This window comes from Haemorhous mexicanus, chromosome 1 (genome assembly GCF_027477595.1).
Source record: "Haemorhous mexicanus isolate bHaeMex1 chromosome 1, bHaeMex1.pri, whole genome shotgun sequence".
NCBI classification, from domain to species: domain Eukaryota; kingdom Metazoa; phylum Chordata; class Aves; order Passeriformes; family Fringillidae; genus Haemorhous; species Haemorhous mexicanus.
Window position 1 is genome coordinate 116,170,051 of NC_082341.1, and position 24,758 is coordinate 116,194,808.

The following is a 24,758-nucleotide window of genomic DNA, read 5'->3' on the forward strand; positions in this document are numbered from 1 at the left end:
AGTGATTTAGGAGATGATTGTTGACTATTCATAACTGATTTATAAAACTGTTCTAACAATGTGTTTTCAGAGGTAGACTAAGATGTAGGTCCTTGAGTTAAAAAGTGGTCAGATCCTTAAAGGCTGCTCCAGAAACTTATCCAGAAAGGTACTGGCATGAGTTGAAATTATTTTTGATATTTTAATCAGACTCTAAATCTTGATGGGATGCCCGGTATCAGGTAGCTGCTTCCTGTACCTGTAAATGGGTATTAACCTGTATCTCTATAAATGCAGAGTGTGGTCTTTATTTAATTTGAAAAATAAACACTTTTAAAAGAACCCAAAAGTCGAGAAGTGTAAAAATGCACTGGTTTTTGTGTTAATTGGTGGGCAAACCAGCAGCCATAGCCCTTCCTGTTCTGAAGGTGATCCTGCTGGGGAGTCAGTGCAGGTCAAGGATAATGCAGCTTGGAAATGGAAGCATAAATAGGTCCCTACAACTAATCTGCTGTGCCGCCCTTGTGCTGCCTTGTCCCTTCCTTCAGGGACAGAGACAATTTGTGGCTGAGCTGGCGGTGGTGCCGTGGATGGATGGCTTTGGTAACGTGCTGCAGTGTGCTGCTAGAAACAGTAGGAGCAGCAAGGTTTCACCAGGTGAATGCAGCTCCCAGGTGGGGAAATGAGGGTCTTTTCCTCCTTCAAGGAGCAGCACAGAGCACGGCTGTAGGTTCTTGGCAGCAGCACCACAGCTGCTTTTACAGCTGATGCCATCTGCCAGCCCTGAGCCGACTTTCGATCTCCTACAGCCTCCGCTCTGCTCTAATGCAGTGGTAAACAGCCTACAGATGTAGAGTCAAAACTGTGGTGCAGGATTAAAATATTAGGGCACTGTTGTTTGTGCCAGTTCTAATGCTCCCTGCGGGAAATAGCGGAAAAGGCTTCATCTGATCAAAATTGAAAATAGTGATCAGCTTGTCAGGATTTTAGCTTAGTGTCTTATGTAAGTATTCCTGTATGTCAGAGCAAATCTCCATGGAGCACTCTCTAGTGTATGGGTGGGGGGGTGTCAAAAATACACAGGTATAGGACAGCTTAATAAAATTAATTATTTACATGCAAGCTAAAAATGTGAGAGGTTCTTAGATCTGAAGGCTGTTAGATTTTTTTAGTTTGAAATATTCAGTGAGAGCAGGATGACTAAAGCAGAGCTGGAAAATACTGGAGGATCACATGAGGGCTAAAAATACTCATGCTATGACGGGGAAAATAACCAGGGCAGAATGAACTGTTTGTGCATGAATGCATTATATATAATGTGCCATCGAAAAGCCAATTGCACAAGAGGAATACTGATTTTCTGTAGGGAAGCAGTATATCCTGCTGTGACAGATGTGCTATAAATTAATTTTGAGGGATAAAAATACTCAGTGAGTCCGGTCTTTATTTTAGCAGCTAGTGATACAATTAGAACTCTCATGAGACTGGAGAACTCCTAATGCTTTTTTTTTAGCTTTCCACCAAGACTCGCTACCTTTTTCCCCAGTGGCAGGCAGTAGGTGCTGGCAATGGCAATCTCTGCTCGCTGTGGTGCAGTGCTCCAGGACAACGTGGCAGAGCTAGAGATGGAAAGAGCTGCAGGGTCACAAACTGAGAGTGTTTTCATCCCTAGTTCATACAAGGCCAAGGAATTGTACTAACCTAGGGGAACAGCATGTGCAGTGACAGCGCCAGCCTGGGAGGTAAAGTGGCTCAGCTGTAATACTGACACATCTCCCCTGCCAGCATGAGGAGAATTTAATTTTTAAATCCACAGAGCTTGAGAATTTAGACCAGGAGACAACGTGCTTGCAGTGCATGAGCCAGGGCCTTTTTTCAAGAGATATGATTGTGTTTGGAAAAGCAGTGGTGAAAATGGCTATTTAATTTTCAGTGTACCATGGGTGTGGTCTGAGTGTCTGTGTTGCACAAATGTTGCACATTCTTTCCTTTTCCAACACTCATTTCTTTGCAGATTTTTTTCAGATTTTCCTTTTGAGACTGTTTTCTTCTTAGAGCTAATCAGACAGCGAGATTTTAGAAAACGCAGGTTTTTAAGAGCACTTGAAATTTTAAATTGTGTTGTTCTGTTGGAAGGAGAATGGAATGGAAGAAGAATCTTCAATGCACAGAACCTGTGGAATATGGTTCTATCCATTGAAGATAAATGTTTGCATACTTAAAGATATTTCTAGAGCACATAGAGGTTTCAGTTGAGAAGAAATGGAATTCAGTTGTTGATTATTTTAAATAATAAATAAATATTGGTTATTTTAAATCTAAAGTCTTCATTTTTTGATGGGGGAAAGGCTTTGGTTAGTTCCCTTCCATCAAATCTTGTATTAAAGACAAACTGAGGCAGTCAGGCCACCAGTAAGACTTTTTTATTTGACAGGTGGCCTCCATTGGATTTTCTTACTTGGAGAGCTCTCTTGAAATCGTGAAAGTTTCAAGTACTCATACACGCTTCTCTTTGCCAGCTGTGTGGCAGAGAGGATGAATGCAGAGCTCACCGGGCTGTACTGGACCAGCAGCAGTGAAAGTCTGAGGAGCTGAGAGGACAGAAGGGTCCTACCAGCCAGGGGAAGGCAATGCCACAAAATAATTAGGACAGCCGCACTGCAGCATGTTTGGATTCAGAGTCAAGTCAGATTTTTGTCTGAGGTCATTTAATTCCCATTAACTATCATTTGTCATTGGTTATTTCATTAAGTGTCCCTAAATTGAGCATTTTCTTGTGTCCTGGTGTGGCTACAATAATAAGGGTGTGTGAATATTAATTAATCTGCTGTTCTCGCTCTCTTGGTTTAAGCGGATGGAGAATTTTTCTTCAGCTTGTGAAGAAATTACTGGGGCCTCTTGTTGGGTTTGGTTTTTCTCCTGTGGTATGAGTCAGGAATATTCATTTTATGAAGTCCTTTAATTTGACTAAAATAGACTGTGAGTGATTCCCAAATTCCACTGAAGGAGTGGTTGTGTGGGCTCAGCCAAGTCTTGTGCTTGCTCAGGGCTTCCACTGCTCTCCACACTCTCCTTATGCACGTCCACACTGTATTCATGCACGTGTTTCCTTGAAATTTTGCATAAATATTTAACAGCATACTAATTACTCATATAGCTTCAAGGAAGATTTCTCTCTAAACGTTAAGTAGGTCTCTTGTTACAAGACTGTGCCTGTGATGTAAAGAGAACTGGAATTTGCAGCACAGCTTTTTTGTACCCAAAGCTGCACGGTGCCAGCATCCACTGTTTTATGTTGCAGAAGTTTGCATCTGTTTGTAGAACTTAGGTATTTAGCAAAAAAAGAATAGTGAAGCTGAAACTGCGTGGGATACATTTAATTATGGGGTTTTTTTACAAAAAACCTAGTAATTGTTTCTGGAGTACCACAGATGGAAACCTCAAATGCATTTCAAAGCTGGCTCATCTTAATTCAGTAAAAGAACAGAATAATTTGTCTTTCAATTGTGAATTGACTTTTCTCATCCCTGCTAGTGTTATGTGGGCAGGTTCAAAAAGTTATCTAGGTGCTAATTGGAACAGCTGCAATACTGTTTACAAAAAAATTCTAATTGGAACCCTGCACTAACCTAAAATCAGAGCATGCTGTCACAGAAGTTCTCACAGAACAGTGGAGGTGGGAAGACACCTCTGAGATCATCCTGTCAAACAGATCTGCTGAAAGCAGGGTCACCTTGAGCTGGTTGCCCAAGACCATATCAGTCACATTTTGAGTATCTCCAAGGTTGGAAACTCCTCAGCCTCCCTGGAGAGTTTGTTCCAGTATTTGATAACCCTCAGAGTGAAGAAGTTTTTTTCTTATGTTTAAATGGAATTTCTTGGGTCTCATTTTGTGCCCATTGCCTCCCATCCTGTGGGGACCACTGAAAGGAGCCTGTTTCCTTCCTTCTTTGCACCTTCCCTTGAGGTGTAGGTAGGATCCCCCCTGAAGCCTCTCTTCTCCAGGTTGAACAGACATAGCTTTCTGACTTGGCTGGTGAGTGAGGTGCTCCATTCCCTTAGTCTTTGTGGCCCATTGTTGGACTCTCTCCAGCTCATCCATGTCTGTCCTGTCCTGGGGAACCCTGAACTGAACTGAGCATTCCTCATGTGCCTCTCCAGTGCTGACTGGAGGGGGAGAATCACCTCCCTCTGCCTGCTGATGGTGCTCTTCCCAGTGCAGCCCAGGAGGCTGCTGGCCTTCCTTGCTGGAGGGTGCTCTGCTGGCTCATGCTCAGCTCAGTGTCCACCAGGACCCCCAAATCCTTTTCTGCCACAGTGCTTTCCAGTCTTTTGGCTGCCATCATGTTTTGGGACATGGGGATGTTTCTTTCCAAGGAAGGGCCCTGCATTACTATTTGAGCATCAGCAGTAAGCCTGAAGAGGAATTAATAACAGTTATGTTGCAGATTACAATGCAAATTTCTCACTGATCAGGGAAAAAAAGATGATTATTGGATACTTTTTACCTAAAATACCTGTATAAAATTTTGTGCTTTCTCAGAATGTGTAAATCTATCCTATATAAGTATTTTCATGGAAGAAATTATGTTGGAAAGAATTGAAACTGCTTGGGTCATGTAGTCCCTCTGAGCAGTGCATTAGGAGTTATTCCATTATTGCACTAATTGACTGCAAATCCATTGCTCAACACCAAGTCATTAAGTCTATCAAGATCCTTTGTCTCTATTTAGTTATCTGGCTGTTTGAAGTGCTTTGCATTACCCTACCAACCAGCATCCTTTAATTATTTTATGAAATTAGGCTTCTGCTAGAATGGAAGCTTACTTCTGGGCTGATTATAAAACTGATACCTTAGAATAAATGTGCAGTATAGCCTTTTTTTGGTTCCAAGAAATTTTAAATTAGAAATCCCTAAACATTCTCTTTTGAAATTAAGCTTTATCCAGCTGTTGCTGATACCTCCTAGTAACTGGTTTTTATCTGTGTTACTTAAATTGAAATATTGTGGTCATTTAAGAGCTGATCCTGAGCAGTGGAGCAAAAGTTGATTTCTTTTTATTTGTCTGGACTTTATAAAAAAAAGGAATATGCTTTATAGAGCTTAGTGGCACTTTGCTGTAGAAATCCAAAGGGCTTTGTTGTTTTCAAAGGAGGGCAGAATACAATGCCACATGTCAGTGCTGCAGGCACTGGGGATGAGGCTTGCTCAGCATGCTCTGGGAGGGAACCTCAGCTGCAAATTAGAGAGAATACCTGGGAATCAAATGTTTGTGCCTGCTCTTTCCTTAGCTCTCTCTGGGCCAACTTTAAAGCATTTACTTTTCAGTTGATACCCTGAACCTGCATCTTGTGGTTGTAGATTACAATAAGAAGTAAATGTTGATGCATTGGTCATTAAATAACTTGAGACCCAACTAGAATGCTAGAGTTAAAGTGATTTTATTTCATGTGTGTGTTCTTACTGCATATTTTGACACTAGTTTACTTCTATTCATCTGCTAATCCAAATGAAAATTATTTTCCTGGCTTTGAGAACATTTTAGCAATCCTGCTCTAAACCAGCTGATTTTTACTTAGTAATGATATGGGCTGAACCTTGAAAGCATTGAAGGCAGAATGGTAAAGTTTAGGCAATTTCATAAAGAAAAATAGCAGTAAAAGATCTTGGCGTTAATAATGTTTTTCAACAAATTCTTTATTCTTTGCTGATCTAAGTATGATGTGAAAAAAGTCTCATTTCAGACATATACACAACACTGAATTTTCCCAACTTTAGCAAGCCTGTGTACTATATCTGAAATCTGCTGGAGAAGAGTTTGTGTATGCAACAGACATGGAAGCTATTGGAGTCACCAGTTTCTAAAAGAAACAAAACCAAAATAAAAAACACCCAACAAAAGGGGAAAAAAACCACAACAAAACCACAAAAAACCGCCACCAATATTGCTTTTTTTTTTTCCCCTTATCTGTCTTATATTAAAGAGCATAGAAAAGGAGGATGGCTGTCTTGCACAGCAATGTTTACACATGCTAACCGAATTATCAAGCTGTTTGTTTGTGTTCTGTTGGCTTTAGGTGACCCAGTTAATACAGAGTTATCCATAGGGGTGGGAGGAGACTCTTTCTACAGAGGGAGGCCTGTGACTAAATCAGGAAAGCTTAAGCTTGGTTAAATAACCCCATTGCTGCTCTCCTTCCCCATCACTTTCCAGCTCCTCCAATGAACCACTGCCACACTTCTAGGTCAGTGAGACTCTGAGCTCCACAGGCTGGGCGTATGGACAGCCCCACAGGCTGTCTCTTCCTCTCCCTGCCTCCTTGCAGTTTCTTCCTAGTAATGGCTTTTTTAAAATACATTGGTTTCACAAAGAATTGCTTTATTAAAACATTGTCTGACACTGGGAATGCGCTGTGGAAATGACAACTTAGAACAATTTGTGGTGTGCCATAAATCAAGTAATCCTATGGGAGGAGCAGCTGGCAAGGTGTGGGGTAGAAGGTGGCTGCTGAGAAAGCCTGGGCAAAATCCCTCTGGAACTGGTGAGCGGCAAGCTGGGAGCTGGGTGCCTGCTGGATCACGGCTGTCTCCTGTGTGACTCAGGCTTCAGAACTGACAGCATTTGATGGTGGAGGATGGCATGGAGCCTTTCAGCACGTTTGGACAACTGTGTTTTGCTTGTTGTAGGAATCAGTGATGAACATGGGTGCTGCTGAGCAGGACCTGTGATTCACATGCCTGCCTGCTTAATAAATCAAAGAGGCCAGAGAGAGGCTGGGTTTCTGTTTTGTCTTCGTAACCAAACCAGTATCAGATGTCCCTCCAGTGCATCTCAAATTTATTCCTTGTTGAAGGGAATAAAGGAAAGGCCAAGGCAGAGTGCAGTGCTTGTGGGAGCTGAGGCAGGGGGAGAGCTGTGAGCCAGGCACTCGTGTTTGGGCTGACTGTGTGGAACAGCCAGCATCAAGAGATGAAAGGTGGAGAGGCAGAGCAAGGCGTGAGGAGCTGCCTGGGAGGTTCCTGTGAAGGCACTGCAAACCCTTTCACACAACTATTGCTCTGCTTGGGCATTTATGTGCCAAGCCATTGTGGAAAAAGAGTCATGCACTCATTACTGAGTATGCACTCATTACTTGCCGTTTTTGCTGGTAAAGATGCTGCTCCATATTCTGGCAGCTTTGCAGGACAAGTAATTAAAAAGAAATAGGAAAAGCTAAGGATATCAAAACACATCTTCTGGTCACAGTAGCCAACTGTGAGTTCACCAATGGGTTTAATTCTGCTCTGAGTTTCAATGCTCTTGTCTCGGGGTGGTTTACATTTGAAAATGAAAAAAGCACAGAGGCAGTTTAGCTGACTTTATTTCAGCTGTCTTTCTCCAGGGAAATTGAGGATAGCCGTGTATGTTAAGTAATGGGCTGTGGGAATGCTCTCTTAATGGCATCTTTTTTTTGAGCTGAAAGCTGCTCAGATTTAAGGGAATTTTTTATTCCTGGTGTGATGTTGTTTATTTTGGTTTTAGAGTTGCCTCACTCTCAGTAGCAGACTCAGATTGGTAGGAAATGTGGTTTTTCCTTTCCCAAGGCATAACAGCAGTGGAATTTCCTCTACTGTCACCTTGAAGTAAGAGAGAGGATGGATGGCTGTAAAATCAATTCTTGTGTTTCAGCACCAGGTTAATAGGAATGCATTTATTACAGAGATCAATCTTGTTTAATATGTACTTATTTACTGTGTTTTTCAGGTGCTGCTAAATCCAGTCCAGCTTCTAAACCAGGATCAACACCTTCTCGCCCATCTTCAGCAAAAAAAGCTACACCAAGCAGCTCAGCATCCAAATCAGATAAAGATTTGGAAACTCAAGTCATACAGCTCAGTGAACAGGTAAATTTGCTTTAGGCACAAAAGTAGATGCATTCATTGTCACAGGCAGGCATGAAATCTAATATTGTCTTCTGATGAATGATGCTCTTCAGAATTACGAAGGGACAAAAAGTGGAAATAGTTCAGCTGGAAAGAAATAAAAAAAGAAGAGATTTATTGTAAAAAATATTGTCTGGCAGAGATGACTGATTTTTGCCAGTATTTTTAAATTATGATCTTAGGAGTGACAGGTAAGTCTTACTGAAGCATGGGAATTTTATTAGATTTGAAATATATCTTTTATTTCACCTGGATAGGAAAAATCCAAATAGTGTCTTTGCTCTTGTGTATTACTAATTTGAAATAAATCCTTTAATGTGCCACTGTGGGGAAAACAAGCTTGTTTGTCATACCAAGGTGTTAAGAGATTTGCAGTTAAAGTGAGACTAGAGCATTGTGCTCTGCTTTCTGGAAGGAAGGTGTTAAAGAAGCTAACATGCCATTTTCATTTAAAAACGCAATCTACTTTCTGAGAATACTTAGTTATATTATAAATAATGTTTTGTTATATAATTGAAAAAGTTCAGAATTTCTGTAATCTTAGGAATGTAAAGGCTTCATTTTTGTTTATGCTCTGGAGCTTTACACCATTCTCTCATTTCTGAACTGCAAGAGTGTCTGCACTGGACAAAAGTAAATACCTGCATCTGGCTTAAAACTGTGCTGTCAGAATAGTGTAAATGCCGCTACTATATATGAGGCCTGATCCTTGTCTTTGTCTTTGGTGAGAGAAAATGGAAAGGAAAAAACTTGTATTTTAGAGTTCCTGGCAGCTGCATTCGGGAAGCAGTCGTTATTCTGGATCAAGTATAATTTTCCACAGTTAAAGACATTTCAGTTTCAGACTTTCATTGACCTGAACAACAATGATTTCAGTTTGCTGGGGCACTGTTTGCATGTTTTTGATGAGTTGTACACTGAAAGGTGGTGGATGGATAACCACATCCCAGACATGGCATTCTGTGGGTTCAGGGTACCATTCTGAGCAGCAGAGAGCACAATGGGATCCTCCTGCTTTCCAAATGGGCTCTAGCTTGTTGCTGTAACCGAAAAGTTTTTGAATGTTTCACAGGGAATGGATGTATATATTTTTCATGGAATCCTTTTTTTTTAAATCAGTGTCGAGCAGAGTTCAAATGTCAGCTTAATGCAACTTAAACCACAAGGTTTGTACTCAGAAGTCAGAATGTGTTTGCTTCAGGAGGAAGAGTTGGTTGATCTTTACTGAAATAGACAGTCACTGTCACATCCACTGCTAACATATTCCTAGCACGTTCCATGTGTGAAAAACCTTAAGCTTTATATGCAAATATAAAGGAAGGAAAACTGATGATTTCCCCCATCACCAAAGGGAAGAAGAAATTTTGAGGATATGAAAAACTGATTCCTTAATAGCTAGTTTTTAAGAGATATCATCTAGCTAGAATGGTCTGGAAGGCTTTATTTCTTAATGCTGACAGCATTTGGTATCTCATTTCCCACTAATGGATACTTGTAAACCATGGCAATATTACACGAGCCAAAAAAGCTATGCTGCAAGCAGCTCTGAGCCAGGTTTTCCTGACCCCCAGTGTGAACATGCTGCAAGAGCCAAATTGCCTGGTTTTTACTACTCTGCAGCAGTTGTGGAGATGAGGGCAGCAGCCACCATTACTGTGCTTCTGTGTAGATTTTAAGTAAGAAGTGCTGAATTGTGTCTTGGATGTCAGGGTCCAATGTGGCTCTAATAGTTTTTTCATTCCTTTCATGGATAGCAGTTGAGGGAGATGGAAACGTCTGAACTTCCATGCAATTGGTAGAAAAGTTTAATTAGTGGGGATGTCTCTGCACTATGCTTCACCATAGTGTAGTTTAATGAGATATTTGTAATAATTGTAAGCATCCCTAATATTTGCCAGTTAATGGCTCCCTACAATCTTAAAGTTTCTGTTAAAATGTTCTTCAAACTGTGCCAGTAAATTAAACTCCAAAATTAAATTCCAGGGAGTGTCACTCTGCAGTCGTGCTTGATTACCCATGGCATTGAAATGGCTCTCTCCCAAAGTGTCTGAGTGCAGCTGAGGTGACAACACAAACCAGGGGCTATTGCATACAGACAGGGATTTTTACAGATGGAGAATGGTCCCAGGAACTCTTAGCTGTGTGCTGATATACATGTAGTTTCTGAAAACAGCACCATTGTGGCTTTTTGCCTACAGTTGGGCCTAATCTGCTGCCTGGCTCTGCAGCCCTGTGAGTTTTCGTGCTACCAGTAAATGCCATCAGAGGAAAGTCCAGTGAGTAGGAACTGCTGCCTTGGTGCCCATTAACTGGGTTGCAGAGGGGTGCTTTCAGGCCAGAAATAGGGCATGGGAGCTGACGTGAGCTGTTCCTCAAGTGTCAGCCTTTTGGCATGCTTATGGAAGGAAAAAGTAGGATGCAGATGTGCAGAGTGTCTGAAGAAATATGGATTTGTGTGGCACAGACAGGTAGCTGGAACTGAAAGGAAGCATATCTAGTTTAGTTATAGCAATGTTTACTGTATGCACTAGTTAATTAAGTCTGTGCATATGTACATAGTTTAATGATTTTGTTTCTTTAAACAGCATGAGTGTGAGAGAATGAAAACAGGAGAATGTCTTCATAGTAAATAGGTCAGAAGGGGAGAGAGTCTCAGCTATTAGCTGCCAGTTTTTCAGCTGAAGTTCATTGTTTTCCCAAGCTCTAGCAAGCACAGAGCAAGAGATCTGGAAGCAGTTACATTCTTATTCTGGCTGGATTCAGGCATTGCTCTCAGGCAATATGCTGTGGCAGTTCCAGAAGGCACGTGCTAAGTATGAGGTCTTCATCTATAGACCAGAATATTGTAAACTCGTTTCATTTTGCTATTCCTACTTTTGTAAAAAAATAGTTAATTTTAAGGTGACTGGTCATTATATCCATAATGGATACAAACTGTCAAGAAAGACTTGAGTGTCACACTTAGACAGCTGGTCAGAAATGAATTAGTGCATAAATGAGGTGCCCTGAGATCCTGCTCTGGTAACAGGTCAGTTTTGCTGCTTGATGCCTTTGAGAGTGCAATCAAAGGTCAGAAAAAGGCATCCCCAGCTCAGCAGTCATTGAAAAACAAACTGAAAGGATTTTGTAGACTACCAAAGCATTGTTTGAACTCTGCTGGTATTGTTACAAGTGAAGGAAATAAATTAACTTGCAGTAGAACTGGCGAGACAGAAGTTTCTATTAAATCATATCAGTTCACTGAAATGTAGTCTGGTATATTTTAATTTATTCAGCATGTTTTATTTAGAAAATCATTTGTATAATTGCGGGCTTTAAAATGTGAATGTTAATTTGGCTGTAATTGGATGTGATTGTGGTCAGTGTGCTTGCTGTAGACAGCTTTATCTGTGATTATTTCTGTTGGTTTTTATGCTGCTGTCCTCTGAATTTCCAAGCCACTTAGATGTTATCCTGATTACATATACCCCATTAGACAGAAGTTTATATGTTATGCTCCCACAAAACCTTTCTTTTAAAAATATATATGTATAAAAATATATAGCAGCATCTGTCATGATTTATACAAAGCCTAATCATTAACAGCTACGTTGCCCATGAATTATTTGCAGCAGTCCTAGTGGTGAAATTGAGGCTGACAGCGTAGTTTGAAGACTCTTGTGAGCAAGGTTGCAAGGAGAAAGGTACTTGGCATTTGAGAGAACTTGTTGGTAAAAACAGCACATCAGTCAGAGCAGGTAGCCCGTGGTGCACCCAGTCATGGCAGCAGAGAGCTGAAACACAGGTTTGTAAAATGTGGTAAGTGAGGAGGCAGAACAGTAGAGGTGGAAAACCAGCACAGCAATAGCACATTTGTAACTTGAGGACCTTTTAATTTCCTAACTAGACTATTTCCATCCTCTGCTAGTTCAATGTATTTTTAGGCAAGGAGATATTGTAGGTTTCCCAACAACTACACATTTGTCTAGGCAAAATAATGCAAGTACTGAGCTGAAAGTTTTATTAGTTACCACTGCATGACATTTCTGGCAATCCTGTTAGGAGACATGGCTTAGGTAGCCCTGATTTCTGCACTGCTGCCTTGAGCTTCAGTTCAAAAGAGTGCTGAGAAAATTGACCTTTAAGGATCAAGGTTAAGATGTATCCAGGGGGAGTAGTGGGGTAAGGTTCAACTTAGCACTGCAGAGAGAAAACTTCATTTTGAGCTATAAAATCAAATATGTATTTAAGATCGTTTCACATACAAAATTTTAGACTGTGTTCTTTTGTCTGTAGTGCACCTCAAAACTGATGCATCATGTCTTGGTTTATATGCAGGTACATTCATTAAAACTTGCACTTGAAGGTGTGGAGAAGGAAAGGGATTTCTACTTTGGCAAATTAAGGGAGATTGAGCTTCTCTGCCAAGAACATGGGGGAGAGAATAATGACCTTGTCAATCGGCTAATGGAAGTCCTTTATGCTTCAGATGAACACGTAAGTTGAAGCTTAATGGTTTTTATCTCAACAAAAAAAAGCTCAATTGCGTAAAAATTTATTGGTGTAGTATTGGGTCATATTCTGTATTTAGAACTGCAGCTAGGATTCCTGTGACTACTCCCCAAAAAGAAGGTTTGCATTTGAAATTGCAAACAGCAGACTTTTTAGCTTGGGGGGAGGACTCGGTAGCTTTGTTGCTTTTCAGTGTAGGTTTTGTATTCTGGGTTTGCTGAGCTTTATCTAAAAGGGGAGGGTCTTTCACAATTTTAAATTGATTTCATATGGTTCTAGCCTTAGTTTTGTTTTTTTCATGTTCCCCCTATGTGCATGAAGTCTTTTACTCATGTTCTTTAATGTGTTGAAAATCACAAAAATTCTGGCAGGGATGCTGTTCACTGTCTACAGCTGTGAACCTTCTCTGGCCCATGTGGCAGGGTTGGAATATGTGTGGTGCAGGTTACCAAATACATAATTATATCTACAAAGATAATGCTCTTTAGCATTTTTTATCTTGTTGCTATAGGAAAAATTCTTCCTTTTGCAAAACAAATAATCCCCTATTAGCAAAATTTCAGAAGTGTATTGTCTGCAAGATTAAGCAAGAATCTCATTGCATCTTAGGTTTAATGTTGTAGACACTGAACAAAGCAAGAAGCTGCAAAGGGTGCTGGTTAAATTCCTCAGAGACATTCAGGGATAATGATTCAGTGGAGATTTAGCTGAACTATTCCCATTCAAGTTAACCAAATCCCTGTATGGATTGTACTGACAATTGACCCTTTGGGCACTAGTGGAGGAAGGCTTTGGCTCCGGAATGTAGAAGCAGCGACTTAATCCCTTGGCAGCACTGTGGTACCCTAGGCTGTTCTTACACCTGCTCCCAGAAAGCTGTTGCAGCAGCAGTCAGCTGACTCAGTTTTATATCAAAACTAGTGCTGAAGGAATTACTAATTCAGTATACTTTTTCTAAAAGAGGCTAACATAGGGCCTAAATGTTTGAAAGTTAGGCGCAAGAGAACCACCAGTTTGAAGCTAACAGGTGCCACTGCTCAGATGAGAAGTGACAAAGGAAAGAGGATTTGTTCAGCAGTGCAGAGTGCTAGAGAGGAAGAGGAGGAGCAAACTATTATTTTCATGGGAATAAACAATAAGACAAATTTGCCCCAGGCATGTGATAACAAGGTAAAAGTGTTACATATATATAGTGGTCAGAGAAAATGTGTTCTGGATTCAAGAGCAGTGATTTATTTATAAAGCAAAGCCAGAAAAATCCCTCTTCTCCCCATACCCCTACCACATCTATCTGTCTGTTGGCTTAAATAGCAGAGTGGTTCCACACCAAGGAATGCATTTTTGCTTTTCCTTCTGCAGTTTTCCTTATTGGCAGAACACATTACAAAATGTTCTACTTCAGTCTATTTCCCAGTGTTTTATCTGCTTCCTCCCTCCAAGACTCTCTCTGTTGAAATCATCATCCATGCCTGCATGTGAACTACATACAAATGTGCTTTCATCCAAAATGTGGTTGCTGTTGGAGACTGGGTGTGTCACTGCAGCAGGAGAGCACTGCTCCTCCAGAGAGGAATGCAGAGGCTATTCCTCACACCATTTTCTTTTCCTTTTGGTGGGAGACTTGATCTCCTCAGCTTAACAGATGGACTATGACTTGCTGAGGAAAGACCCAAATGCATTAGCACTAAGCCAAAGACTGTAGCTTAGTGCTGATTCAGATCCTGCCTGTTTTTTGGTTTTGGACTTCACTCTCTTATTGCCCTGCTTTGCCCTTCAGATCTGGGGTTTTTTTCTTCTCTCTGCCTCTGTAATAAATTTCTCCTAAGTTAAATTCTTTATCTTGCAGTATTTTGCAGGTTAATCCCTTGGTAACAGCAGTTAGGCTTTCTTAGTCAGGACTTAGTGAGGCTGATAGGTGAATTGTGTGCAGAATGATTCAAAATGCGAGTATAGAGTTCAGTCTCTCAAAGAATCATTCCCCAGGTGTTTGATTATTGTAGTATTGCATTGAAGAGATTTTGATCAGGTTCATGTCTTGGGGTGGGGAGTGGGGTAATTATTTATCTCAAAATTTCAGTTTATAGTGTAGTTTCAGTCATGTCAGCTCCTAAGCTTCTGTTCTGCTTAATTCAGTAAGAGAATTTTTTTAGACTAAACATTATCTTTTTCTTTCTTTCTTTCTTTCTTTCTTTCTGGGAGTTTGAGCAGTGCAAATATCAATCCAGTTGGTTCCTTCTCTTTAGCTTCTCTTTAGAGCCTTTTTTCTCTTTTCCCTGTGAGGGTTCTAAACCTCATCATTATGTCTCTGCTTAAGTAAGAGGGATGTCATATCTTCTACATGTCATTTAACATTTGCCTGGTCAGTCTGTAGACCTTTGTAATTTTCAGTTAATGAATTGGTCATTTGAAATCCTACTCCTTCATCAAAAACATCAAATTTGCCAGAGAGCAGCGAGGGGTGGAGAGATGTGGCCCCTGCTTTTCAGGCTCTCAGTGTGTAAAGCACTTGGTTGTCTAGAAAAGCTTTTGCTTTCCTGCACAGGCTCTTGTGGTTCAGTTCATGTAGAAGTTGGGAGAATCGCTCATCAGAAGTTGGGTATCTCACTTGCTCTGCTCAGTTTCCAAGAGCAATTGCTCAAAATGCAGCTGGTTTGATAACTTTCTGCTCTAGCAGCTTCTATATCTGCTCCTACTTTTGGAAAAGGCCCCCACCCTCCCCAACACCAGGTTTTCATAGTCTAACTCTTCAGTCTACAGGCACACCTGGATAGTTTGAAGCAGATAGATCTAAGGGTCAAAAGAGACCATCTCTCAACATGGAAGACAGAGATGACCATGGTCATGTGGCTCAAGCCAGAAATAAATGCTCTAAATAGATCTTCCACTACTTTCCTTATTAGGGGATGCTGTTCAATGAGATTCCACAGTCCCAATGTAACTAGACTCTTATGGTTCCCATTTCATGTATTTACACAAGCTGTACATACTCAAAAACATGTCCCAGGTCTCAGAACAACTTGTAAGGTAGTTACATTATAGGATTCACTATTTCCATCCAAGATAAACCTGGCAAAATAGGGGCCACCACTCCTCTTCAGAGCCGTGGGGTAGATCCCACTCCCTGTGCTTAGAGGCTTTTCCTATTGTACGGATGCGAGAAAAGCACCTACATGGTCCATAAAGTCTGCACAAGTGGGCTTTCTAACAGTGCATCTCATCATCCATAGGGCCTGTGGAGCACGTGCAGTCCAGAGCAGGTCATCTCAGCACAGAAGGAGGGTCAGGACAGATGGGGTTAAGACAGCATCACTCACTGCAGCTGAAGAAGCTTCAGTTTTCTCACCCCGCAGGGCAGGGTCACGTTCTCCCAGCTGTCAGCTCCTCCCTGTGAACCTCCTGTTCTCTGCACATCCTGCACCCTTGCAGCCCATCACAGGAGCTGCAGTTTTTAGATACTGCTCACAAAACTGTTTTGACGTGATCTACCTACTGTATGTAATAAGGGCATCGTTTCCCCCAAGGGGCCAAAACATGCTTAACTTCAGCTGCCCTGACTGATGTGTGACTTCTACCTGAAAATGGCACCTGAGTGATAGAAAGCTTGCTTTTAATTGAAATTGGGCTGTTTCAAATATTAGGAACCTTATTCTGCTTTTGTGCTTTAGATAAATATTTTACTGGCAGAAGGGAATTAGTTTGTTTCATAAGCTGCTCTGACTATTGTGGGGAAACTAAAATGATGGCCTTCGTTTTCTTTTGATTTTTACCTCAAATTTGAAAACTTAGCAGTAGCAATTTTTTAAAGTTTGTTGTTCAAGCCGCTTGCTTCTAACAAAAGTTAGGGAGCCAGGCGAGTTCTGCAGAGGTAGCCCACTGGGGATGCTGGATTTTGAATGGCAGCTCAGTGTGTTGGAAAAGTGTTTTCCTTTGAAACTGCCTAGGGCAGAGCAGTACTAATGCAGGGCAGAGCATACACAAGAAGGATCTCTTCAGTGAACCATGCTGCGTAAAGATGGAAAGCACTTGAGAGGAAAGCTGTAAATGCAGCTGTGCTTAATGGCAGTCCAGAAGGGATGCTCGAAAAGTCAGCCAGACTTTTTGAGCTCAGATAACATTGAGGTCAACTCAGGATACTAGGCCTGTTGCCTGTAATTTGAAAGTTGTTCAGAACTGGTGTCACCTGCAGTGAGGATACAGCCTTTCCTTGTGTCAGGGGTTCATCTTCCAGTGGGAATGTATATTCAGAGAGACAGCTTTGGATAATACTGAGCATAAAAACAATGGGAAGTGATTACTCAGTAATTAGTGCTTTTTACAGTAGCTCTATAAGCTAGTGAATATGGGGCTCTTCGCCCCAGCCTCCCCCAGAAAATATGTTTGCAAGTCTATGGGAAGTGGTATGGGAAAAGTAAAAATTTTGGGAAAATAATATGCTTGACCTCAAAAAGGAGACTGTGTTGAATTTTTCAAGCAGGTGATAGTAAAAGTGTCTTGTCCATTTAGTGATTTAAACCTTGAGAAAAGATTGTGTGAAAACTGCAGCAGACAGTTTCAGAAAACCTTGGACAAGCTGAAAGTGGGAGGACATCAGGATGCTATGGTACAGGATCTAACTGTTGGCATACCACTGTCTAACTGTTCAAAGTGTTCGTTCACTCACCGGAACAGATAACAGATAGCAATGTTGAAAGCTGACTTTTTTTCTAGGGAATTACCAGTACTGCATATGCCTCAATTAGAAGTAAAGAAAGTACATTTCAATATAATTTTATGAGATGCTGCTTTCCTCAGGTAACAGCTCATTTTGTACTTCCTTGCATGAAAATTAAGTTTTATGCTACAGTGAGCACCACGGGGCAAGATTACATGAGGAATGCTTTCTGCTGAAGAGTGTTTTGGGATCTTTTTCTCCCTACAGGAGAGCCACACAGATGAGCATGAAGGTGAAGAGCAAGTCCATGAACAGCCCCAGCAGCAGGATGAGTACTGACTCACGCAGCATCTCTGACAATTTTCGTTTTGTGTGCGAACTTTCTTCTGGAGAATGGAACATGTGCGGCCTCAAACTTGAAATCAGTTCACTCCCAGTCTGCCATTAACATTTATGTACCATAGTGAGTGCCAGCCAACCACTGCATTCTGTACCAATACTTTGCCAAGATGCTTTTGCAGGCGTCTTCTTTCAGTGTATCTTCCCAAGAGGTTGTAGGGCCACATCACCTACTGTACATCACTGCAACGTCACCACTTGGCTGCTTGAGATTTGTTCTGCTCTTTAAAAATAGATATATTTATTTTTTTTTCTCTTTTGTCTTAAGTATGATACACTTGTAACTTGTTCTAACATATTTATATTGGCATTTTGTGTGGCAAGGAGTTCTGTACCACTAGCTGTGTCTCTCACTTTGTGGTGCTTTTGCATTTTTCTAGTACATTTGCCTTGGGGCATCGATTTGGCCAAACAGTTGAAATAAAGGGATACAGTGGATGTCATACTCAAGCCATAATGATGAGGTTGTGTTGTGGAGGAAAACGCTTGTGTTGCTCACATTTATTCCTTTCCTGCCTTCACAAATGGAAGGCAGAGCATCTGTTTCACTGGGAGATTAAAACCCCTGCATTAGGAAGCTTGTTAGAAAGCTGCATGGTATGTTTTTTGGCTGATTTCTGGAGGAACAGACATCCACTTAAGCTTTTTGAAAACCCTCCCAGTTTCCTAACTAGTCAATAGACATTTCCCAGCTTTTCTTCCTTTCTGAGGAAGCCAGTCCCAGCCTCCAGCCGCAGCTCTACCTCTGCAGAGCTCAGTGCTGAGGGAGGAGAGAAATCTTGACACAAATGTAGCTGCAGGACACAGTCTGTACCATCATCCTTGGCTTCCCACTTCTCAGAAAAGGAGAAAGTAGGCCAGCCATTTCTTTCCACTTTCCTTCCCCCTTCCACTGCCCCAGCCATACAAGTCTAGAAGACAGAAATTGGGTCACTAGTGCAAAGTATGGGGGAAGGAGCAACATCACTGGCCTCAAACCATACCCCAGACTCCCCTGTAAGTGGATGGTGGACACTTCACAAGTTTAAGGCTGCTTCTAAAGCATGGAGAAGCAGTGAGGAGTCCTCCTGGAGACAGGGCACACATTAGAAGGAGACCATCTGACTGAGGGCACAGAGCTGGTTCTGCTCTTGGCTGGCCTTCCTCCTTTAAGACCAGTGTAGTGCAGAACCATGTGTGCACTGGAGATGTCTGCAGCGGGAGCGTTCCCTTCCAGTGTGGTCCCATGTTCTAAATGATGGTATTTTATAAGGAGAGGTATACTGAAGTATAAAAAGCATTCCTTGTTCTTCTCCTACCACTGCACATTGTAGTCTCTCTGGTTATTTAATGTCTGGTATTCTTGGTCTCTCACTTCATTTTCTGAGTTCTGGTTTGCTGTGCTGATTTAGCAGGTATGTGGAAGTCCCATCCCAATTGGCATTCACTGAAAAACTCCACAGCCTATTGGACAGCTAAATCATTTTAGGTGTTCATAGGCTTCTAAAGCATTAGGTCCCCAGCTATACTTCCATAGAAAGGCTTCCAATGCATCAGCCCCCAGGCACACACACATGCACATGCAGTTTTCCATTCCTAATCAATCTTCTGCAGCTAAGTGGCTCTTAGTTAAATATGAGAACCCTGCTGTTGTGTTGCACCACCAACAATATATAAAATGCTGTTGAGCACCAGAACAGGTATTTACAGTTCCTTGATCCTCCCCCTGCACAGCAGAAGAGTTTCTGGACCCTGCAGGCTGAAGTTTTTCCAGCCCTGTGCCCAGTATTGACCTCGCATCCTACCCAGTGATGAAATCAAAGTACTGCAACCTGCAGGCCAGCGCTTTCCTCTCCCTTCTCAATTGGTTACAAATAAGGTCTTGTTTATAAAATCGTGGTTTTTCCAAAAGAATTATTTCCAAGATTCACCACAAATGGGGGAATTGTCATTTTTGTTGTATTTGTGTTTATTAGAACATATGTACTTATTACAATTGTCATTGTAATAAACAGTAGTTCTTCATAATACTGTTGAAGAGCAGTTACTAATTTTTTTCCAGACTCCAGAATGTCCTTTAACCTTTTTGGGATTTCTGAATGGGGCAAGGAGTTTGGGATCAGGCTATAAACTTAATTTCATCAGCACGTCTCTGCTTACTGGAGTTCATCCTTCTGCCAATACTTGGGCAGGTGCATGGAGAGCACTTCAAGGGAAAACATTTTTCTGAAGATGCAAATGGTTGGGGTTGCTGAGCTCCCCAGACAGTTCATAGCCAGGCTGTTGTGCCTCTCTTCTTTTCTCTCTTTTGAAGCACACATGAAAAAAAAATTTAAAAAGCTGAACTTCATTTCCTGAAAATTCTTTGCATCCTGTTTCTGATCTGAGGACCATAGCCCTATCACTGCTTGTGTCAAGGGGGGAGTGACTGATGTAGGGAGCCAGAGCAGTGAAATTCTTTGGGGGCACCAGAAATGTGGCTGTGCTGAGGGGAGAGCAGTGTTCTGAAAGGGGAAAGAGTTGTCCTTCCCCCCCACCCCCTGTGAGTAACCCATTCTTCTGTTATGGTTTTAATATGCATTTGTAATTACCTTTACTAAATAGCACACCATAAAGCTTTGGTTATATATTAAATGTAAACTGAAAGGAATGTAAACATATGTATTGTTAATTATAAATAGATAAGTAATGGCATAATAGATACAAAAAAGTCTTATTCAGATGTATCAGTCATTTTACATTATCCACAAACTGTCGCATGATAGAGTAGATTTTTGTCTGAATATGTGAATAACTTGACTTGCGTTTATCTTTTTACATATTTAATAAAAAAATATATGTTAAAATCTGTCTAGCTTTAGAGACTATTCGGAACATTCTAAAATAATAATTTTCTGGATTAAATACATATTTCTGATTCATCAGGGGCTGCATATGGGAGCTGGAAGAAAAAGGCAGCTGCTTTAAAAACCCAGAAGTTCACTCACACTGTGTGTGTGGATAGCATCTGTTCCCCCAAGAGCTCAGCAACTGTATTCCCTTTTATAAATCAAAACAGAAAATGCATGTATGTATGTATGTGCATGTAAACAGCACATTTTTCTTTATGCATAATGCTTTCAGATTTTGGAGTGCTAACTCCCTTGGGTATCAGTCCAAAGCAAAACTGGCAGCAGCCAGGAGGCAAAGAGAGCCCTACAGAAAGGTACCCAAGCTCCCCATGGGCTTCCTCACAGTGGCCAGGTATTCAGGGATGAATCTTCAATGCAGTACCTAAAAGCCACCTAGATTTTGGATTAAAGTATGAGGTTTTGCTGGGAGAAAAGGGGGAAAATTCATTGTAGTTCTCACAGCTCTGGTCTTTTGTAGCTGCAGTAGTTGCTGCTCAAGCGCAGGAGTTCTGAGCCTTGCAAGGATCAGGACCCTTTTCCTCTGCGTTGAAGTGACCCTGTTGTGAGCCACCAGCCTGCACCCTGCTACTCCAGATATCCCTGGGCCTCTGACAAAGGTGGGGAGGATGAAGCAGGGACAAGAGGAGCCCATTTCCCACCCAGGCGTTCAAGCCAGGAGAGCAGCTCTTGTTTAGTTGCTTTTCATAATACCAAGGCATGTTCTTGGGTTAGTGCAAATGCTCTAAAGCATAAAAATATTTATATATTTTCCAATTCAGATAGTTGAAAACTTTCTGCCATAATGTGATCAAAAAAATGTATTGTTAGACTGTTAGATCATCTACATACCTGACTTTGCAAAATAAATCTGTGACCGTACAGCCCAATGAGCAAAAGCATTTTTCTCCTTATTCATTGAACTAGTTGTCATCTACGACAGCTAATAATTCAATATACACACTGTGCAATACATGATCTCTTTTTATATTTGTCTTTATACAGATTGTAGTGAAAAATTGTTTTAAAGAGGAAAAAGAAAGTTATTTGCCATGTTTTCATATAGAAGGTGAAAAAGCTGGCCAGAGTTTAATGCCCTTTAAAAGTGATACTCAATTTCTCTTTAGAAAGGTACAAGTGCATGCAGGTTGTGGTAGTTCAAGTTTTATAATTTCATTTAATGAATATTTCAAAGTACTCCATTCCAGGACATCGAATTGCACTGCTTCTGTGACCCTTATTTCCAGCTGTTTCCTAAATAAGTGCAAGACAGATGGAAAAAGGGAGCCTGTCCACAGAGTTTCTCCCGTATGGCCACATTCAATTTGGAGTTATTTTTGTTTATTGTATCCCAATTTTTTTCTCACCAGAGTTTCCTCAATGCTTGTGATGGAAAGGTGAAATACAAACTGCTTTTAAAAAGCAGGTGAGACTTTTGTGGCAGTGTATCAGGTATTGGATGTAGTATTTAACTTCATCAAATGTTGAGACTGCTGGGTGCATGCAGCAACATCAAACTTGTCACTCCCCTCCAAATACAGTCAGAACTACCTTTTTTGGCAAACCCCATCAAATAGAGACTTCAGACTTACTCCAGGGGAGTCCTTGGGCAGTTGGGAGCACCTCTGTGGACACCCCATGTTCTCTGGTAAGGGCATGGCTGCCACCCTGGCGGGGAGGAAGCCTGGGAGATGCCTCCTGTGCTGGACCACAGTAGTGCCAAAGGGCATCCTCCCTTCCCTGTCCTGCTCTTGGCAAAACCTCTGACTCAGCATTACAGCATGACCTGTCCCCTCTGCCTGACTCACACCTGGAGCTGCTTCAACTGTCACTCACCTGGTGTTTGGGGGGTGGGACGTTCCATGTGCTTGTTTGGTAGGTGGAACATGGATTCTTTCAAACCTGAAGGAACTTTCTAATATTTCTTCTTTGTGAACAGGGGAAGCTGATGTGCAGGCTTGTCTCTTGGTGCCTGTGGTAAGGGCTGCCAGGGAAAATCAGCCCTGCTGGTGTTGTGGTAGAGCAACTGCTGTAACAGGCAGTACCAGCTTAAGCTGAAGCTGCTCATACAATTTGCCAGTGGCTCAGCTGAAAATATTAATAGGAGCTATTGATGTAAGGGTAAGTTAAGTGGGGTGCAAAAATGATCAGGCTAGTGATAAACCCACAGAAATGGTCTAAGAACTGAAAAAGAGAAAATTCAGCTCAGCAGCTCAAAAACTGCACTTCCACCTGGCTTCTGGCAAGTGTAAATAGTTAATAAACGTGCCAGGCTGTCAATCACATCCCTCTGTGCTTACCTTGGGGAAGTGGACAGATTGTTTAATTAGTGCTTCAAGGCCACAAAAGCCCTCTGGCTAGGGCAGAATATGAAAAGCCATGAAACTCAAATTCTTACTCCCTCTCCAAGGTACACAGAAAACCCATGTGTATTATAGATGAAGGGAGCAGTTGACATCTGCATGCAAACATGTAATGTTTAAAAAAAAAAAATTCTTGTTTCTTTTTCCTATGGCATTTTTCAAAACCACAAGAATTTGCTTCAGGCTCACAGGCAAATAATGACTTGTTTAGCATTTTACACTGGTAGATGATGTTGGACTGAAACTTGTTTTGAAGAGAAATATGCAAATCTTCAAAGGTTTGCTGGCCAGATTATTTTCAGCTGTTTACCTTTGTAGGCTATATTGTTTGTTGCTACTGAAATATAAACAATGTGCTTGTTACTGCCTAGAAAATAAATAGAAGGGCCAGCTGCTGTTGTATTAAGCCTACATTTCTGACAGGTCAGCTGAGACTCAATGCTGAGAATGGGGAAAAAACTGTACATTTCAAAAACACTTTACTGTACCTATAGCTTTCTGAGATCATTCTCTTGTCTTCACACATTCAAATGAGGTGAGGAAAAGACTAAATGTGCATAAGCCTTTCAGGAGGTTGTGTGGAAGAAATGAGTTGTGAGAAAATAAATACGGCAAATGAAGCAGGCACAGATGTGTGAGTGGGAAGGATGTACAGGGAGGGTTTGCATTGATGGGGTCCCCCCAGTGACTAGGCTGGGCAAAACCAGTGCTGATTATAAACCACCAAGGATCCTGTGTAACCCAGCATGCATTTATCCAGGACTGTGGACACAGCGGTAAAGCAGAGGAAGACAAAAGAGAGGCAAGTAACTTGGCTTGGTAAAAAGAATAAATATCACGAGAACAACTTGGTAAAGTTCTCTGCTGGACAGGCATCTTCCTCGTAGATGAGGCATGTGGCTGCATAGCTCATTGTTGCAGTGGTTCAGATATCTGTACTATTCTATTCTTTGGTTATTTTAATCAGATTCATTCCAACTATTTTTCACATCAGAAGAGCTGCAAATCTCCATGTCAAGTTTTACAGTCTGATCGTAGTGCAGGTGTTCACTCTTGGACGCGTTTCTTCAGGGAAAAGATGTAAATGTTCAAGTGCTCGCTCAGCTGCCTACCCTAAAGAGAAATCACAGAGATTAGCAACCTGTTTTTTATCTGCTTCACAATTCACTGCCTCTCCTTGTCCAGTAAGAGGGGGAGGACCCAACCACAGTCCTCACATACTTGGGGATCTTTGAGTACACAGGGACCAGTAAGTATTCAAACATGAGAGCTGTTTTCCTTACATTCCTCTTGCAACACACTGCTGGAAAGTTAAATGGCTACAGACTGGATTCACAGGTGACATAAGCTGTGGTGGAGCTGGGCCTCTCAGTCAATTGTGAATTTTGACCAGGTATTTCCATTGTGACCCCCACCAACAGGCCCATGTCGATGCTCAGGTAGACTCTACTATGCCACCAATGTCTGCTGACAAAAGGCTGCTTTCAAAGAAAAATCCTTACATCCCATTGCTGTGGCTTAAGTAAAAGAACACTGACCAGCTCCCTCTGAAACGAGACCTTTGCCATGCAAGGTGTTTTATCTAAAAGCTAAAGCCATTAAAACAGTTGCTAAAGAATCATTTGACAATTTAGAAAAGCGGGCATCAGCAAAGCAAAACTTAATTGAAGCAGTAGTTCAGATGACAATGACAAGACTGAGATGTAGGAGACACAAAAATGTGCTGGTAAGATTGAATGAACTGGAAAACTATTCATGTCACCAGCTTGAGAGATGTTAGCAGAGGGCCAAGAAAAAAATCGGGACAGCTATTTTGCCTGCAGATTCAAAGCAAAGTTGACCTTATTTTATTATTTCTATTTATGTCACTTTGCATTTTACCTTCCTATTTTTTCAGTCAAGTGACCTTAGGAAGAAGAAAGGCAAAAAAAAGAGAGGCGGATGCATTCATGCCTCATGGGTTGTCTGCTACGTAAAACCAGTCTATAAATATTCTAATGCTGATGGTCTTAAAGCCGAAACCAGTTGGTTACATTGGAATTATCAAGTTGGTTACTTGAATTATCAAGTTGGTTACTTGAATT

At 41.4% G+C, this 24,758-nt stretch overlaps 2 protein-coding genes across 9 annotated transcripts in view; one reads left to right on the plus strand and one right to left on the minus strand.

Moving 5' to 3' along the window:
- MAPRE2 (microtubule associated protein RP/EB family member 2) overlaps positions 1 to 20,273 on the plus strand; it is a 99,065-nt gene extending 78,792 nt beyond the window's left edge. For 5 of the 8 annotated variants that reach the window (XM_059860244.1, XM_059860219.1, XM_059860203.1 and 2 more), the window contains 3 exons: positions 7,725 to 7,864; positions 12,221 to 12,379; positions 17,102 to 17,304. In XM_059860244.1, the coding sequence (XP_059716227.1) occupies positions 7,725 to 7,864; positions 12,221 to 12,379; positions 17,102 to 17,281 (479 nt within the window). In that variant the 3' untranslated portion in view covers positions 17,282 to 17,304. The other 3 variants (XM_059860225.1, XM_059860234.1, XM_059860261.1) reach the window with 1 other exon arrangement.
- Positions 20,274 to 21,459: 1,186 nt separating this feature from the next.
- The window catches only part of LOC132334260 (ethanolaminephosphotransferase 1-like), a 55,029-nt gene continuing 51,730 nt past the window's right edge, over positions 21,460 to 24,758 (minus strand). Inside the window, exon 10 of the mRNA XM_059860189.1 lies at positions 21,460 to 23,787. Within this exon, the coding sequence (XP_059716172.1) occupies positions 23,722 to 23,787 (66 nt within the window). The 3' untranslated portion in view covers positions 21,460 to 23,721. The remainder of the gene's footprint in view (positions 23,788 to 24,758) is intronic.